At 43.7% G+C, this 15,000-nt stretch overlaps 2 protein-coding genes and 1 long non-coding RNA gene across 3 annotated transcripts in view; 1 reads left to right on the top strand and 2 right to left on the bottom strand.

Annotated features, from left to right (window-relative positions):
- LOC311142621 overlaps positions 1-1,615 on the top strand; it is a 3,993-nt gene extending 2,378 nt beyond the window's left edge. Inside the window, exons 2-3 of the long non-coding RNA XR_014614352.1 lie at positions 934-1,339; positions 1,391-1,615. This is a non-coding gene — a long non-coding RNA (uncharacterized lncRNA). The remainder of the gene's footprint in view (positions 1-933; positions 1,340-1,390) is intronic.
- Positions 1,616-2,096: 481 nt separating this feature from the next.
- Positions 2,097-4,563, bottom strand: LOC311140537 (stonustoxin subunit beta-like; the record flags this gene model as incomplete). Its single annotated transcript, XM_084175629.1, has 4 exons — positions 2,097-2,626; positions 3,175-3,221; positions 4,087-4,260; positions 4,520-4,563. The coding sequence occupies 4 exons, from the start codon at positions 4,561-4,563 to the stop codon at positions 2,097-2,099; spliced, it is 795 nt and encodes a 264-aa protein (XP_084031755.1).
- A 2,924-nt stretch (positions 4,564-7,487) lies between these two features.
- LOC311141418 (NLR family CARD domain-containing protein 3-like) overlaps positions 7,488-15,000 on the bottom strand; it is a 78,382-nt gene continuing 70,869 nt past the window's right edge. The window contains exons 3-6 of the mRNA XM_084176743.1: positions 10,738-10,854; positions 10,342-10,426; positions 9,984-10,212; positions 7,488-9,545 (exon numbers count right to left, since the gene is read on the bottom strand). Coding sequence (XP_084032869.1) covers positions 7,744-9,545; positions 9,984-10,212; positions 10,342-10,426; positions 10,738-10,854 — 2,233 coding nt within the window. The 3' untranslated portion in view covers positions 7,488-7,743. The remainder of the gene's footprint in view (positions 9,546-9,983; positions 10,213-10,341; positions 10,427-10,737; positions 10,855-15,000) is intronic.

Genomic DNA, 15,000 nt, shown 5'->3' with positions numbered 1-15,000 from the left:
TGTGTGTTTGTGTGTGTCCAGTGTGTGTGTGTCCAGTGTGTGTGTGTGTGTCCAGTGTGTGTGTGTGTGTCCAGTGTGTGTGTGTGTGTGTGTGTCCAGTGTGTGTGTGTGTCCTGTGTGTGTGTGTGTCAGGTGTGTGTGTGTGTCCTGTGTGTGTGTGTGTCAGGTGTGTGTGTGTGTGTCCAGCGTATGTGTGTGTGTCCAGTGTGTGTGTCCAGTGTGTGTGAGTGTGTGTGTCCAGTGTGTGTGTGTGTGTGTGTCCAGTGTGTGTGAGTGTGTGAATCCAGTGTGTGTGTGTGTGTGTGTGTGTGTGTGTCCAATGTGTGTGTCCTGTGTGTGTGTGTGTGTCAGGTGTGTGTGTCCAGTATGTATGTGTGTGTGTGTCCAGTGTGTGTGTGTCCAGCGTATGTGTGTGTGTCCAGTGTGTATGTGTGTGTGTGTCCAGTGTGTATGTGTGTGGGTCCAGTGTGTGTGTGTTTGTGTGTGTCCAGTGTGTGTGAGTGTGTGAGTGTGTGTGTGTCCAGTGTGTGTGTCCAGTGTGTGTGAGTGTGTGTGTCCAGTGTGTGTGTGTGTCAGGTGTGTGTGTGTCCAGTGTGTGTGTCCAGTGTGTGTGTGTGTGTCCAGTGTGTGTGAGTGTGTGTGTCCAGTGTGTGTGTCCAGTGTGTGTGAGTGTGTGTGTCCAGTGTGTGTGTGTGTGTCAGGTGTTTGTGTGTCCAGTGTGTGTGTCCTGTGTGTGTGTGTGTGTGTCAGGTGTGTATGTGTGTGGGTCCAGTGTAAGTGTGTGTGTTTGTGTGTCCAGCGTATGTGTGTGTGTCCAGTGTGTGTGTGTGTGTTTGTGTGTTTCCAGTGTGTGTGTCCAGTGTGTGTGTGTGTGTCCAGTGTGTGTGAGTGTGTGTGTCCAGTGTGTGTGTCTGTCCAGTGTGTGTGTGTCAGGTGTGTGTGTGTCCAGTGTGTGTGTGTGTGTCCAGTGTGTGTGTGTGTCCTGGTTGTGTGTGTGTGTGTGTCAGGTGTGTGTGTGTCCAGTGTGTATGTGTGTGTGTGTCGTGTGTGTGTGTGTCCAGCGTATGTGTGTGTGTCCAGTGTGTGTGTGTGTGTGCTTGTGTGTGTCCAGTGTGTGTGAGTGTGTGTGTCCAGTGTGTGTGTGTGTGTGTCCAGTGTGTGTGTGTGTGTGTGTCCAGTGTGTGTGTGTGTCCTGTGTGTGTGTGTGACAGGTGTGTGTGTGTGTGTCCTGTGTGTGTGTGTGTGTCAGGTGTGTGTGTGTGTGTGTGTCCAGTGTGTGTGAGTGTGTGTGTCCAGTGTGTGTGTGTGTGTGTGTCCTGTGTGTGTCTGTGTGTGTCAGGTGTGTGTGTCCTGTTTGTGTGTCCTGTGTGTGTGTGTGTGTGTGTGTCAGGTGTGTGTGTGTGTCCAGTGTGTGTGAGTGTGTGTCCAGTGAGTGTGAGTGTGTGTGTCCAGTGTGTGTGTGTGTGTCCAGTGTGTGTGTGTGTGTGTCCTGTGTGTGTGTGTGTCAGGTGTGTGTGTGTGTGTGTCCTGTGTATGTGTCCTGTGTGTGTGTGTGTGTGTGTCAGGTGTGTGTGTGTGTGTCCAGTGTGTGTGAGTGTGTGTGTCCAATGTGTGTGTGTGTGTGTGTGTATGTGTGTGTCGTGTGTGTGGTCCAGTGTGTGTGTGTGTCCAGTGTGTGTGTGTGTGTGTGTGTATGTGTGTGTGTGTCCTGTGTGTGTCCTGTGTGTGTGTGTGTGTCAGGTGTGTGTGTGTGTGTCCAGTGTGTGTGTCCTGTGTGTGTGTGTGGGTGTGTCCAGTGTGTGTGTATCAAGTGTGTTTGTGTGTCCAGTGTGTGTCAGTGTGTGTGTGTGTTCAGAATGTGTGTGTGTGTGTCCAGTGTTTGTGTGTCCAGTGTGTGTGTGTGTGTGTCCAGTATGTGTGTGTCCAGTGTGTGTGTCCAGTGTGTGTGTATGTGTCCAGTATGTGTGTGTCCAGTGTGTGTGTCCAGTGTGTCAGTGTGTGTGTTCAGTGTGTCAGTGTGTGTGTGTTCAGTGTGTCAGTGTGTGTGTGTCTAGTGTGTGTGTGTGTGTGTGTGTCAGTGTTACCATGGTTATTATTTACAGGGACACTGAGGCGCCATCATCATCCCAAACCCTAAACCCTGGATAGAGGGGCTCAGTGAATGTGGAGTGGAATGTGTTCAGGTGGGTCAGTGTGTCAGAGGAGACTCTGTAGAAGGACAGAGTGCCGGCTGGCCAGTCCAGATACACTCCTACTCTGTGGGAGCTGGAGGAGGGGACGTCTATGGTAGTGGACTTATTATTGTGCCAGGCAGAGTAACTGTTGTCATAGCAGGTCAGACTCCAGGACTTGTCATTGTATCCAATCCCACAGTCATAACCCCCTCCTCTCCTGCCGATTCCTTTATATGCCACTCCTATACCAGCCCTTCTCCCACTCCACTCTACCTCCCAGTAACAGCGCCCAGTCAGACCCTCTCTACACAGCACCTGTTGATAGACCTCAAATCTCTCTGGGTGATCACGATACGGCATCTCCTCTTCCCCCCATATCACCTTTCTGTTCTCCTCAGACAGAGAGAGACGTCTGTTTACTGTTTTTGGGTCCAGTGTGAGATCACAGACATCTGATGGATGAAACCAGACACAATATTAGAAATCATCATCATTCACATTAGAATGTTAACTCACTTTTCACTAATTCATTTAATGTAGATGTTTCTAGGTATCAAAAGGAGAAGTTAAGGTAACTTGAGATTTGTTGAATGATCATATGTTAAACTGTATGGTAATATAAAACACACTTATTCCCATTAATTACACACACACACACACACACACACACACACACACACACACACACACACACACACACATCCTGAACACACACACACACTGGACACACACACACACACACACACACACACCTTCATGCATGCATGCATGAACTCACACACACACATTTCTAAAGTAACACATACACACCACACACACACAGACACACACATTGTCAAAGCAACTCTTTGTAAACTTTGGTGTCCCTGATTTGTGCTTCTGTAGAACTACAGCTGATATTTAATATGACCAAGTAAGTAATGATGGTGGTCTTTGACTTTGACTTCACTTGAATTAAGACTTATTCTTAGTCATATTCTTCACAGCAGTCAACACTCACATTTTCTAAGTCCAGGTTTCATTGTGTTCTCTCCACCATGTTCCACACTGTAGCGGTAAGCAGAAGAACAGACAGTCATTGAGGAATACACCTGAACTCACACACACACACACACACACACACAAACACACACACACACACACACACACACACACTGGACACACACACACACACACACACACACACTGGACACACACACACACTCACATTCAGCATATAACTTTGTACAAGCGGTGGTAAGAATGTTTGTCTGTGTGTGTGTCCAGTGTGTGTGTGTCCTGTGTGTCCAGTTTGTGTCCAGTGTGCGTGTCCAGTGTGTGTGTGTGTGTTCAGTTTGTGTGTGTTTGTCAAGTGAATGTGTGTGTCCAGTGTGTGTGTGTGTGTGTCCAGTGTGAGTGTGTGTGTGTGTGTGTGTCCAATCTGTGTGTGTGTCCAGTGTGTGTGTGTCCAGTGTGTGTGTGTGTGTGTGTTCAGTGTGTGTGTGGGTGTGTGTCCAGTGTGTGAGTGTTTGTGTGTCCAGTGTGTGTGTGTCCAGTGTGTGTATGTCCAGTGTGTGTGTGTGTGTGTCCAGTGTGTGTGTGTGTGTCCAGTATCTGTGTGTGTGTCCAGTGTGTGTGTGTTTGTCAAGTGTGTGTCCAGAGTGTGTTTGTGTCCAGAGTGTGTGTGTGTCCAGTGTGTCCAGTGTGTGTGTGTGTGTCCAGTGTGTGTACACACTGGACACACACACACACTGGACCACACACACACACTGGACCCCACACACACACTGGACCCCATACACACACACACACACACACACACACACACAGTCTTTATATAACTTAGTCCAAGTGGTGGTCAGAATGTTTGTCTTAACTAGCCTGATAACTCCAACATGTCTGATATGAACATTGACATAAACCCTCTACATACTTGAGTTTCTCCAGTCTGCAGTGTGGATCCTCCAGTCCAGCAGAGAGCAGTCTGACTCCTGAGTCTCCTGGGTGATTGTAGCTCAGGTCCAGCTCTCTCAGGTGTGAGGGGTTTGACCTCAGAGCTGAGACCAGAGCAGCACAGCCTTCCTCTGTGACTAGACAGCCTGACAGCCTGCAAAGAGTCAAATCATATTAAAAATCACACTGCTATTCTTTGGTGTGAAAATTTATTCTTTCAACAATTTCAGATACATCAGAGTCCTGAAACCTGCCATATCTATTCATATATACATATGTATATGTCACGGTTTCGGCCGAGGCTGCTCCTCCTCCTTGTTCGGGCAGGTTTCGGCGTTCGTCGTCCCCGGAGTACTAGCTGCCACCGTTGGATGTTTTCGATGTTCGTTTGGTTTTGTCTAGTTGTTGTGCACCTGTTCCCTGTTAGTGTGATTTTGTACCCTATATATTGTTCCATTTGTTTGTCATGTGTTGTGTGTAATTGTTTTCCTGTCGTTTGGTGCAGTGCTGTTTGCTAGACTCTCTTTGTTTTACCGTCGCACTATTGTGTATGTTTCGCCTCCGGGTTGTTTGACCCGTGTTATGATTTTTGGATTTTCTAGTAAAGTCTGGATTAACTGAGCTCCTGTGTCCTGCTATTGATTCGCACCACATCCGCATCAGAGTTCGTGACAGTATATATACAGTACCAGTCAAAAGTTTGGAGACACCTACACATTCAAGGGTTTTTCTTTATTTTTACAATTTTTTACATTGCAGAATAATAGTGAAGACATCAAAACTATGAAATAACACATATGGAATCATGTAGTAACCAAAAAAGTGTTAAATTAATCCAAATCTATTTTATATTTGAGATTCTTCAAATAGCCACCCTTTGCCTTGATGACAGCTTTGCACACTCTTGGCATTCTCTCAACCAGCTTCATGAGGTAGTCACCTGGAATGCATTTCAATTAACAGGTGGGCCTTCTTAAAAGTTAATTTGTGGAATTTATTTCCTTCTTAATGTGTTTGAGCCAATCAGTTGTGTTATGACAAGGTAGGGGGGTATAAAGAAGATGGCCCTATTTGGTAAAAGACCAAGTCCATATTATGGCAAGAACAGCTCAAATAGGCAAAGAGAAACGACAGTCCATCATAACTTTAAGACATGACGGCCAGTCAATACGGAACATTTCAAGAACTTCGAACATTTCTTCAAGTGCAGTCGCAAAAAACATCAAGCGCTATGATGAAACTGGCTCTCATGAGGACCGCCACAGGAATGGAAGACCCAGAGTTACCTCTGCTGCAGAGGATAAGTTCATTAGAGTTACCAGCCTCAGAAATTGCAGCCCAAATAAATGCATCACAAAGTTCAAGTCACAGACACATCTCAACATCAACTGTTCAGAGGAGACTGTGTGAATCAGGCCTTCATGGTCGAATTGCTGCAAAGAAATCACTACTAAAGGACACCAATAATAAGAAGAGACCTGCTTGGGCCGAGCAATGGACATTACACAGGTGGACATTTGTCCATTGGTCTGGAGTCCAAATGGGCGATTTTTGGTTCCAACCGCCGTGTCTTTGTGAGAAGCGGTGTGGGTGAACGGATGATCTCGGCATGTGTAGTTCCCACCGTAAAGCATGGAGGAGGAGGTGTGATGGTGTGGGGGGTGATTTGCTGGTGACACTGTTTGTGATTTATTTAGAATTCAAGGCACACTTATCCAGCATGGCTACCACAGCATTCTGCAGTGATACGCCATCCCATCTGGTTTGGGCTTAGTGGGACTATCATTTGTTTTTCAACAGGACAATGACCCAACACACTTCCAGACTGTGTAAGGAGAGGGAATGAGTGCTGCATCAGATGACCTGGCCTCCATAATCACCCGACCTCAACCCAATTGTGATGGTTTGGGATGGGTCGGACGGCAGAGGGAAGAAAAAGCAGCCAACAAGTGCTCAGCATATGTGGGAACTCCTTCAAGACTGTTGGAAAAGCATTCCAGGTGAAGCTGGTTGAGAGAATGCCAAGAGTGTGCAAAGCTGTCATCAAGGCACAGGGTGGCTAATTCTATATTTTATTTGTTTAACACTTTTTTGGTTACTACATGATTCCATATGTGTTATTTCATAGTTTTAATGTCTTCACTATTATTTTACAATGTAGAAAATAGTAAAAATAAAGAAAAGCCCTTGAATGAGTAGGTGTGTCCAAAATTTTGACTGGTACTGTACATAAATGAATGAATGTATCATTATTAACAATAGATAACATGTTTCTAAATTAATCATTGTGTGTCCAGTGTGTGTGTGTCCAGTGTGTGTGTGTGTGGGTGTGTGTGTGTGTGTCTAGTGTGTGTGTGTGTGTGTGTGTGTGTGTGTGTGTGTGTGTGTGTCCAGTGTGTGTGTGTCCAGTGTGTGTGTGTGTGGGTGTGTGTGTGTGTGTCCAGTGTGTGTGTGTGTGTGTGTGTGTGTGTGTGTGTGTGTGTGTGTGTGTGTCCAGTGTGTGTGTGTGTCCAGTGTGTGTGTGTGTGGGTGTGTGTGTCCAGTGTGTGTGTGTGTGTGTGTGTGTGTGTGTCCAGTGTGTGTGTGTCCATTGTGTTTTTGTGTGTGTGTGTGTGTGTGTGTGTGTGTCCAGTGTGTGTGTGTCCATTGTGTTTTTGTGTGTGTGTGTGTGTGTGTGTGTGTGTGTGTCCAGTGTGTGTGTGTGTGTGTGTGTGTGTGTGTGTGTGTCCAGTGTGTGTGTGTGTGTGTGTGTGTGTGTGTCCAGTGTGTGTGTGTGTCCATTGTGTTCTTGTGTGTGTGTGCCCAGTATGTGTGTGTGTGTGTCCAGTGTGTGTGTCCAGTGGGGGTGTGTCCAGTGTGTGTGTGGGTGTGTGTTTGTGTGTGTGTGTGTGCGTGTGTGTCCAGTGTGTTTGTGTGTGTGTGTGTGTGTGTGTGTCCAGTGTGTGTGTGTGTGTGTGTGTCCAGAGTGTGTCCAGTGTGTGTGTGGTCATTGAGTGATACAGGAATAATAATAAAAAGTGACATTCTGTACTGTTGCCTAATATGAAACAATTTCAAATCCAAAATGCTGGAGCATAGCACCAAATGTAAAACTGTAAGCTTCACTGTCCAAACACATATGTTGTGGACTATGTGTGCCTGGTAAACACATGTGGATCTGGTGAACAGTTATCACTTGTTGACCAACTACAGGAATACTGACCTCAGAGTCTCCAGTTTACAGTGGGGATTCCTCAGTCCAGCAGAGAGTAGCTTCACTCCTGAATCCTTCAGGTCATTGTTACTCAGATCCAGCTCTCTCAGATGTGAGGGGTTTGACTTCAGAGCTGAGACCAGAAAAGCACAGCCTTTCTCTGTGACTCCACAGCCTGATAGCCTGACAAAGAGATCATCATGATTTCACAAACACACTGTTAATTTAACACCAGTAGTGTAGAAGGACAATGGCAGATGCATTTGGTTTATTCTCTTAAACAACATATAGATTCATCTTCTGTCTCCTAGAATTGTATGGTCATATTGTTATACTAATGTGAACATCAATGCAGTGATTCAATATGTTTTTCAATAATACATATATTTCTCTAAACTGAATATTTCTTCCTGATGATTAGTACTTAAATGTCATTTTATGTACTCACAGAGCAGCTCTGGAGGCTTTGACCACTGGCAGCAGCCTCAGAAGACCTTCCTCTGATCTGGAGTATTTCTTCAGGTCAAACACATCCAGCTCCTTTTCTGAAGTCAGCAACACAAAGACCAGAGCTGACCACTGTGCAGGTGACAGTTCTTCTTCTGAGAGACTTCCTGATCTCAGGTAGCTTTGGATCTCCTCCACTAGAGAATGGTCATTCAGTTCATTCAGACAGTGGAACAGATTGATGCACCTCTCTGGAGAGGGATTCTCCCTGATCTTCTCCTTGATGTAATTGACTATTTCTTCATGGCTCTGTGAGCTGCTTCTTGTCTTTGTCAGTAGACCTCGTAAGTGCTTCTGATTGGACTCCAGTGAGAGGCCCAGAAGGAAGCGGAGGAAAAGGTCCAGGTTTCCTGTCTCACTTTGTAAGGCTTTATCCACAGCACTCTTGTACAAAGTAACTTCAGGCTTGTCTCTGAACAGTGCAAAAAAGTTCCTGGTTGATTGAGGTTCGGCCATTAGATTCTCATTGTTGTTGATGAATGAGAGGAACACATATACAGCAGCCAGAAACTCCTGAATGCTCAGATGCACGAAGCAGTAGACCTTGTCCTGGTACAGCCCACATTCCTCTTTAAAGATCTGTGTGCACAATCCTGAGTACACTGATGCGTCATTAATATCAATGCCAGCCCTTTTCAGGTCTTTTTTATAGAAAATCAGATTGCCCTCAACAAGCTGTTGAAAAGCCAGTTTTCCCAGTGACAGAATGCTCTCTTTATTCCAGTGTGGACCTGTCTCTTCTTTCCCAAGATACTTTTCATTCTTCTGTTTGGTATGAAACACCACAAGGTGTGAGTACATCTCAGTCAGTGTCTTGGGCATCTCTTCTGTCTTGTCTGTACTCAACATTTGTTCAAGGACTGTTGCAGAAATCCAACAGAAGACTGGAATGTGGCACATGATGTGGAGGCTCCTTGATGTCTTTATGTGTGAGATGATTCTGCTGGCCAGGTCCTCATCACTGAATCTCTTCCTGAAGTACTCCTCCTTCTGTGGGTCATTGAACCCTCGTACCTCTGTCACCTGGTGAACACACCCTGAAGGGATCTTATTGGCTGCTGCAGGTCGGGTAGTTATCCAGAGGAGAGCAGAGGGAAGCAGATTTCCCTTGATGAGATTTGTCAGCAGAACATCCACTGAGGTTGACTTTGTGACGTCACAACATATCTTGTTCTTCTGGAAGTCTAGGGGCAGTCGGCACTCATCCAGACCATCAAAGATGAACAGAACTTTGTACTTGTCGTAGTTGGAGATTCTTGATTCTTTGGTTTCCATTGAGAAGTGATTGAGAAGTTCAATCAAAGTGTGTTTTTCCTTTTTCATCAAATTCAGCTCCCGGAAAGGGAATGAAAATACAAATTGGACATCCTGATTTGCTTTTCCTTCAGCCCAGTCCAGAATGAACTTCTGCACAGAGACTGTTTTTCCAATGCCAGCGACTCCCTTTGTCAGCACAGTTCTGATAAGTTTGTCTTGTCCAGTTAAGGGTTTGAAGATGTCGTTACATTTGACTGCAGTCTCTGGTCTTGCTTGTTTCCTGGTTGTTGTCTCAATCTGTCTCAGCTCATGTTCATTATTGACCTCTCCTGTTCCACCCTCTGTGATGTAGAGCTCTGTGTAGATCTTATTGAGAAGTGTTGGGTTTCCTTGTTTAGCGATCCCCTCAAATACACATTGAAACTTCTTCTTTAGATTAGATTTGAGTTCACGTTGAAGAATCACAGCACGCTCATCTGAATCTAGAAATAACACAGAACATATTAATATTACGTCTGTTTTAATGCCTACAGTATTCTAGGACTGTTATAACATTTTAAATGATAATACTTTATTCTCTTAACTGACTGTATAAATGTGTAAATGTTTTCATAATGCATTACAGACTGGTGTGACTGATTATATTATTATGATCTTCTCTCTCTCTCTCTCTCTCTCTCTCTCTCTCTCTCTCTCTCTCTCTCTCTCTCTCTCTCTCTCTCTCTCTCTCTCTCTCTCTCTCTCTCTCTCTCTCTCTCTCAACACAACACATCCCTGCTGCTACTTGATGAGGTCACTAGGTGTTGTGTTAAGGCTGCTACAATATCACTGAGTTACACAGCTACTTTAGCTGTACTTTAGCTACATATTTTAAATGTTTGTTATAAAACAGCATTCAACATGAGGCAGACAGCTCTTACTTTTCTCCAGTGTGTCAGCAAGCTCCTTCTGGTTCATTTTCCTCAGGACGTGCAGTGTGATCTTCAGAGCCCCCTCTCTGGCACTGCTCTCCTGCTTCTCATCTTCAGCATCCACCACTTCCTTATCCTGCTTCTGACTCTCAAAGCCTTCTGGGAGTTCTGCACTAAGAATCCTCTTGAACATCTTCAGCTCGTTCTTCACAAATGTCATAATATTCTCTTCAAGCAACTGAAATAAATCAAGTAAATAAGTTAAGCAAGAGACTAAATGCTTTCTCATTAACACATGAATGAATGATTGACAGATCAACTTTACTTGATGTAAACAAAAACAAATGTACATAACAGGACCACATACACTGAATATGGAGGCCAGGTCTGTTTGATGACTCTGGGAAGACTGACCACTGAGAATCTCTGACTCTGATCTCTCCTGTTGGTTTCTGTGGACAAAACATGAGATTACATCTCCTCATCCAGGGAGTGCACACACACACACACACACACACACACACACACACACACACACACACACACACACACACACACACACACACACACACACACACACACACACACAGGGAGGGAGGGAATGTTGTGTTAGTTTAATATTGTTTCAGGACTATGAAAATGGAAAAAAGGATTAGCCTATGGATTATGAAAACAACAAAAAGAAATGGGAAAATGGGAGAGGAGAAATGACTAGAGACAGTGTTGTTTAACTCACTGACCATGACCCATGAGTTCTTCTTACCTTTGTTCACTAGAAAAGTGTCCCTCTCTAAACTCTATAGGTTGTTTCATAGACCGGTCACTCTTCATGGACACACAGCTGGGTACAGGGGAGGCTGGTCTCTCCTTCTTGATTGGACTTCAACACAACAGAGACAAACATTACATCTCTCATCTACTCTGAGCTCAGATGGGGAAACATATGAAGAGTTTCATTCTAAAACGCAATTTTCAGAAATGTTGGTAAATTAGCTTATATTCTTTAAAGAAATTATGAAAGAGATTGGTGTGTTTTTTCACTATCTAATCATGGCATGGGGTTGTTCAATGACAGACATGTATTTGTTTAAAATCTATCACTTGATGGTTTCATTTCAGAGACAAATAATGTGTTTCTTTTGTAAAATGCTATATATCTGCCTCACTCTCAGAGAAATCAGAAGTATTGCTAGGTTTTACACAGTAATAAATGTAACAAATAACCACATTTGTAATAAAGTACTGTACACATGTACAACCTTCAATACAGTAATATGAGATCTGCATGTAAAACATTTACATTTTACATTTTAGTCATTTAGCAGATGTTCTTATCCAGGACTGGTTTCCCAAAAGCATCTTAAGGCTAAGTTCATTGTTAGAATCTTCCTATTAGCATCATAGATGCTTTTTTGCCCTTCCGCATGACTTTATACACAGAAGATCTCCAGTAAACATAGAATCACATGGTTTATCCGTCTCTTTGTGACCGCAGATAAATTCAGAACAAAGTTGAGTACAAATACAAAGTTGCCAATGTCTTTGCAATTGATTCAAACAAGGGACGTATAACATTTGTTTCAAATGAACACCAAGATGACTGCATTAAAATATAAACAGTAGGCTATAGGCCTATTTCAATCAAATTGAAATACATTTAATGTTCAATCAATTGAGTTCTATTTTGCTACTTGTAGACTACGGTCTGTAATTTGTCTCAATATATTTCATGATGTGTAGGCTAACATGTGAACAATGATGTGCCAAATCTGTGATTTAGAATTAGCAGCCTCAATATTTGCAGCCGTAGGTGGTAATATCTCTCTAGGAGCTAATCTGTCATCAGTATTGTGAACTAATTATAAGATAAGATTTAATGGAGAAAACTGATCCGAGAGCAGCGCTCCCTTTCTTTCGATCCTATCAGTATCGACACATGCTCCACCGGACGTGATACCTTGTCATGCTGCTGATCCAGTTTCTACTGGTCTGCCTGCGGATATGGAACTCTGACCTGTTCACCGGACGTGTGACCTTGTCCCGAACCTGCTGTTTCGACCCTCTCTCTCTCTCTCCCCCTGTCCTTCTCTCTCTCTACCACTCCTGCTGTCTCGACCTCTGAATGCTCGGCTATGAAAAGCCAACTGACATTTACTCCTGAGGTGCTAACGTGTTGCACCCTCAATAACCACAGTGATTATTATTTGACCCTGCTGGTCATCTATGAACATTTGAAAATCTTGAAGAACGATCTGAACTTAATGGCCATATCCTCTTATAATCTCCCCCCAGCACAGCCAGAAGAGGACTGGCCACCCCTCAGAGCCTGGTTCCTCTCTAGGTTTCTTCCTAGGTTCCTGCCTTTCTAGGGAGTTTTTCCTAGCCACCGTGCTTCTACATCTGCATTGCTTGCTCTTTGGGGTTTTAGACTGGGTTTCTATATAAGCACTTTGTGACAACTGCTGATGTACAAAATGTCTTCTGGGAACGCATATGAAGCAGACCAGGCCAGGGTTTGGGGTTTGAGAAGTCAATGAGAGGTAAAAATCACTTCCTTAGTTGTTAATTTTGAAAATGTTCTGTCTTAAGTAGTTAAACAAACGGACACATTTTCATGTTAGTCATAAACAACTTTATATGGAAGGAGTGCCTTTGATTTGACATCCAGCACATGTGCAGTTCGGCACAAGACGACCATTAGACCCAATGACGTATTTCTGCGCATGAGCTTCAAATCAAATCAAATTGTATTTCTCACATGCGCCGAATACAACAGTGGTACACTTTACCGTGAAATGCTTACTTACGAGCCCTTTCCCAACAATGCAGAGTTAAAAAGTCACAAACATTAGCTAAATAAAAAAAGGAAATAGTAACATAATAAAATAACAATAATGAGGCTATAAGGAGTACCAGTACTGAGTCAATGTGCAGGGGTACCAGGTAGTTGAGGTAATAACTAGACTATATATAAGGAGTACCAGTACTGAGTCAATGTGCAGGGTACCAGGTAGTTGAGGTAATAACTAGACTATATACAAGGAGTACCAGTACTGAGTCAATGTGCAGGGTACCAGGTAGTTGAGGTAATAACTAGACTATATACAAGGAGTACCAGTACTGAGTCAATGTGCAGGGGTACCAGGAAGTTGAGGTAATAACTAGACTATATACAAGGAGTACCAGTACTGAGTCAATGTGCAGGGGTACCAGGTAGTTGAGGTAATAACTAGACTATATACAAGGAGTACCAGTACTGAGTCAATGTGCAGGGGTACCAGGTAGTTGAGGTAATAACTAGACTATATACAAGGAGTACCAGTACTGAGTCAATGTGCAGGGGTACCAGGTAGTTGATGTAATAACTAGACTATATACAAGGAGTACCAGTACTGAGTCAATGTGCAGGGTACCAGGTAGTTGAGGTAATAACTAGACTATATACAAGGAGTACCAGTACTGAGTCAATGTGCAGGGGTACCAGGTAGTTGAGGTAATAACTAGACTATATACAAGGAGTACCAGTACTGAATCAATGTCCAGGGGTACCAGGTAGTTGAGGTAATAACTAGACTATATACAAGGAGTACCAGTACTGAGTCAATGTGCAGGGGTACCAGGTAGTTGATGTAATAACTAGACTATATACAAGGAGTACCAGTATTGAGTCAATGTGCAGGGTACCAGGTAGTTGAGGTAATAACTAGACTATATACAAGGAGTACCAGTACTGAGTCAATGTGCAGGGGTACCAGGTAGTTGAGGTAATAACTAGACTATATACAAGGAGTACCAGTACTGAGTCAATGTGCAGGGGTACCAGGTAGTTGAGGTAATAACTAGACTATATACAAGGAGTACCAGTACTGAGTCAATGTGCAGGGGTACCAGGTAGTTGATGTAATAACTAGACTATATACAAGGAGTACCAGTACTGAGTCAATGTGCAGGGTACCAGGTAGTTGAGGTAATAACTAGACTATATACAAGGAGTACCAGTACTGAATCAATGTCCAGGGGTACCAGGTAGTTGAGGTAATAACTAGACTATATACAAGGAGTACCAGTACTGAGTCAATGTGCAGGGGTACCAGGTAGTTGATGTAATAACTAGACTATATACAAGGAGTACCAGTATTGAGTCAATGTGCAGGGTACCAGGTAGTTGAGGTAATAACTAGACTATATACAAGGAGTACCAGTACTGAGTCAATGTGCAAGGGTACCAGGAAGTTGAGGTAAAAACTAGACTATATACAAGGAGTACCAGTACTGAGTCAATGTGCAGGGGTACCAGGTAGTTGAGGTAATAACTAGACTATATACAAGGAGTACCAGTACTGAGTCAATGTGCAGGGTACCAGGTAGTTGAGGTAATAACTAGACTATATACCAGGAGTACCAGTACTGAGTCAATGTGCAGGGTACCAGGTAGTTGAGGTAATAACTAGACTATATACAAGGAGTACCAGTACTGAGTCAATGTGCAGGGGTACCAGGAAGTTGAGGTAATAACTAGACTATATCCAAGGAGTACCAGTACTGAGTCAATGTGCAGGGTACCAGGTAGTTGATGTAATAACTAGACTATATACAAGGAGTACCAGTACTGAGTCAATGTGCAGGGGTACCAGGTAGTTGAGGTAATAACTAGACTATATACAAGGAGTACCAGTACTGAGTCAATGTGCAGGTGTACCAGGTAGTTGAGGTAATAACTAGACTATATACAAGGAGTACCAGTACTGAGTCAATGTGCAGGGGTACCAGGTAGTTGATGTAATAACTAGACTATATACAAGGAGTACCAGTACTGAGTCAATGTGCAGGGGTACCAGGTAGTTGATGTAATAACTAGACTATATACAAGGAGTACCAGTACTGAGTCAATGTGCAGGGTACCAGGTAGTTGAGGTAATAACTAGACTATATATAAGGAGTACCAGTACTGAGTCAATGTGCAGGGTACCAGGTAGTTGAGGTAATAACTAGACTATATACAAGGAGTACCAGTACTGAGTCAATG

Source organism: Coregonus lavaretus (assembly GCF_964263955.1).
Source record: "Coregonus lavaretus genome assembly, chromosome: 2".
NCBI lineage: Eukaryota > Metazoa > Chordata > Actinopteri > Salmoniformes > Salmonidae > Coregonus > Coregonus lavaretus.
Note: the sequence above shows the minus strand (reverse complement) of the source record. Positions and strands in the feature narration are given on the sequence as shown.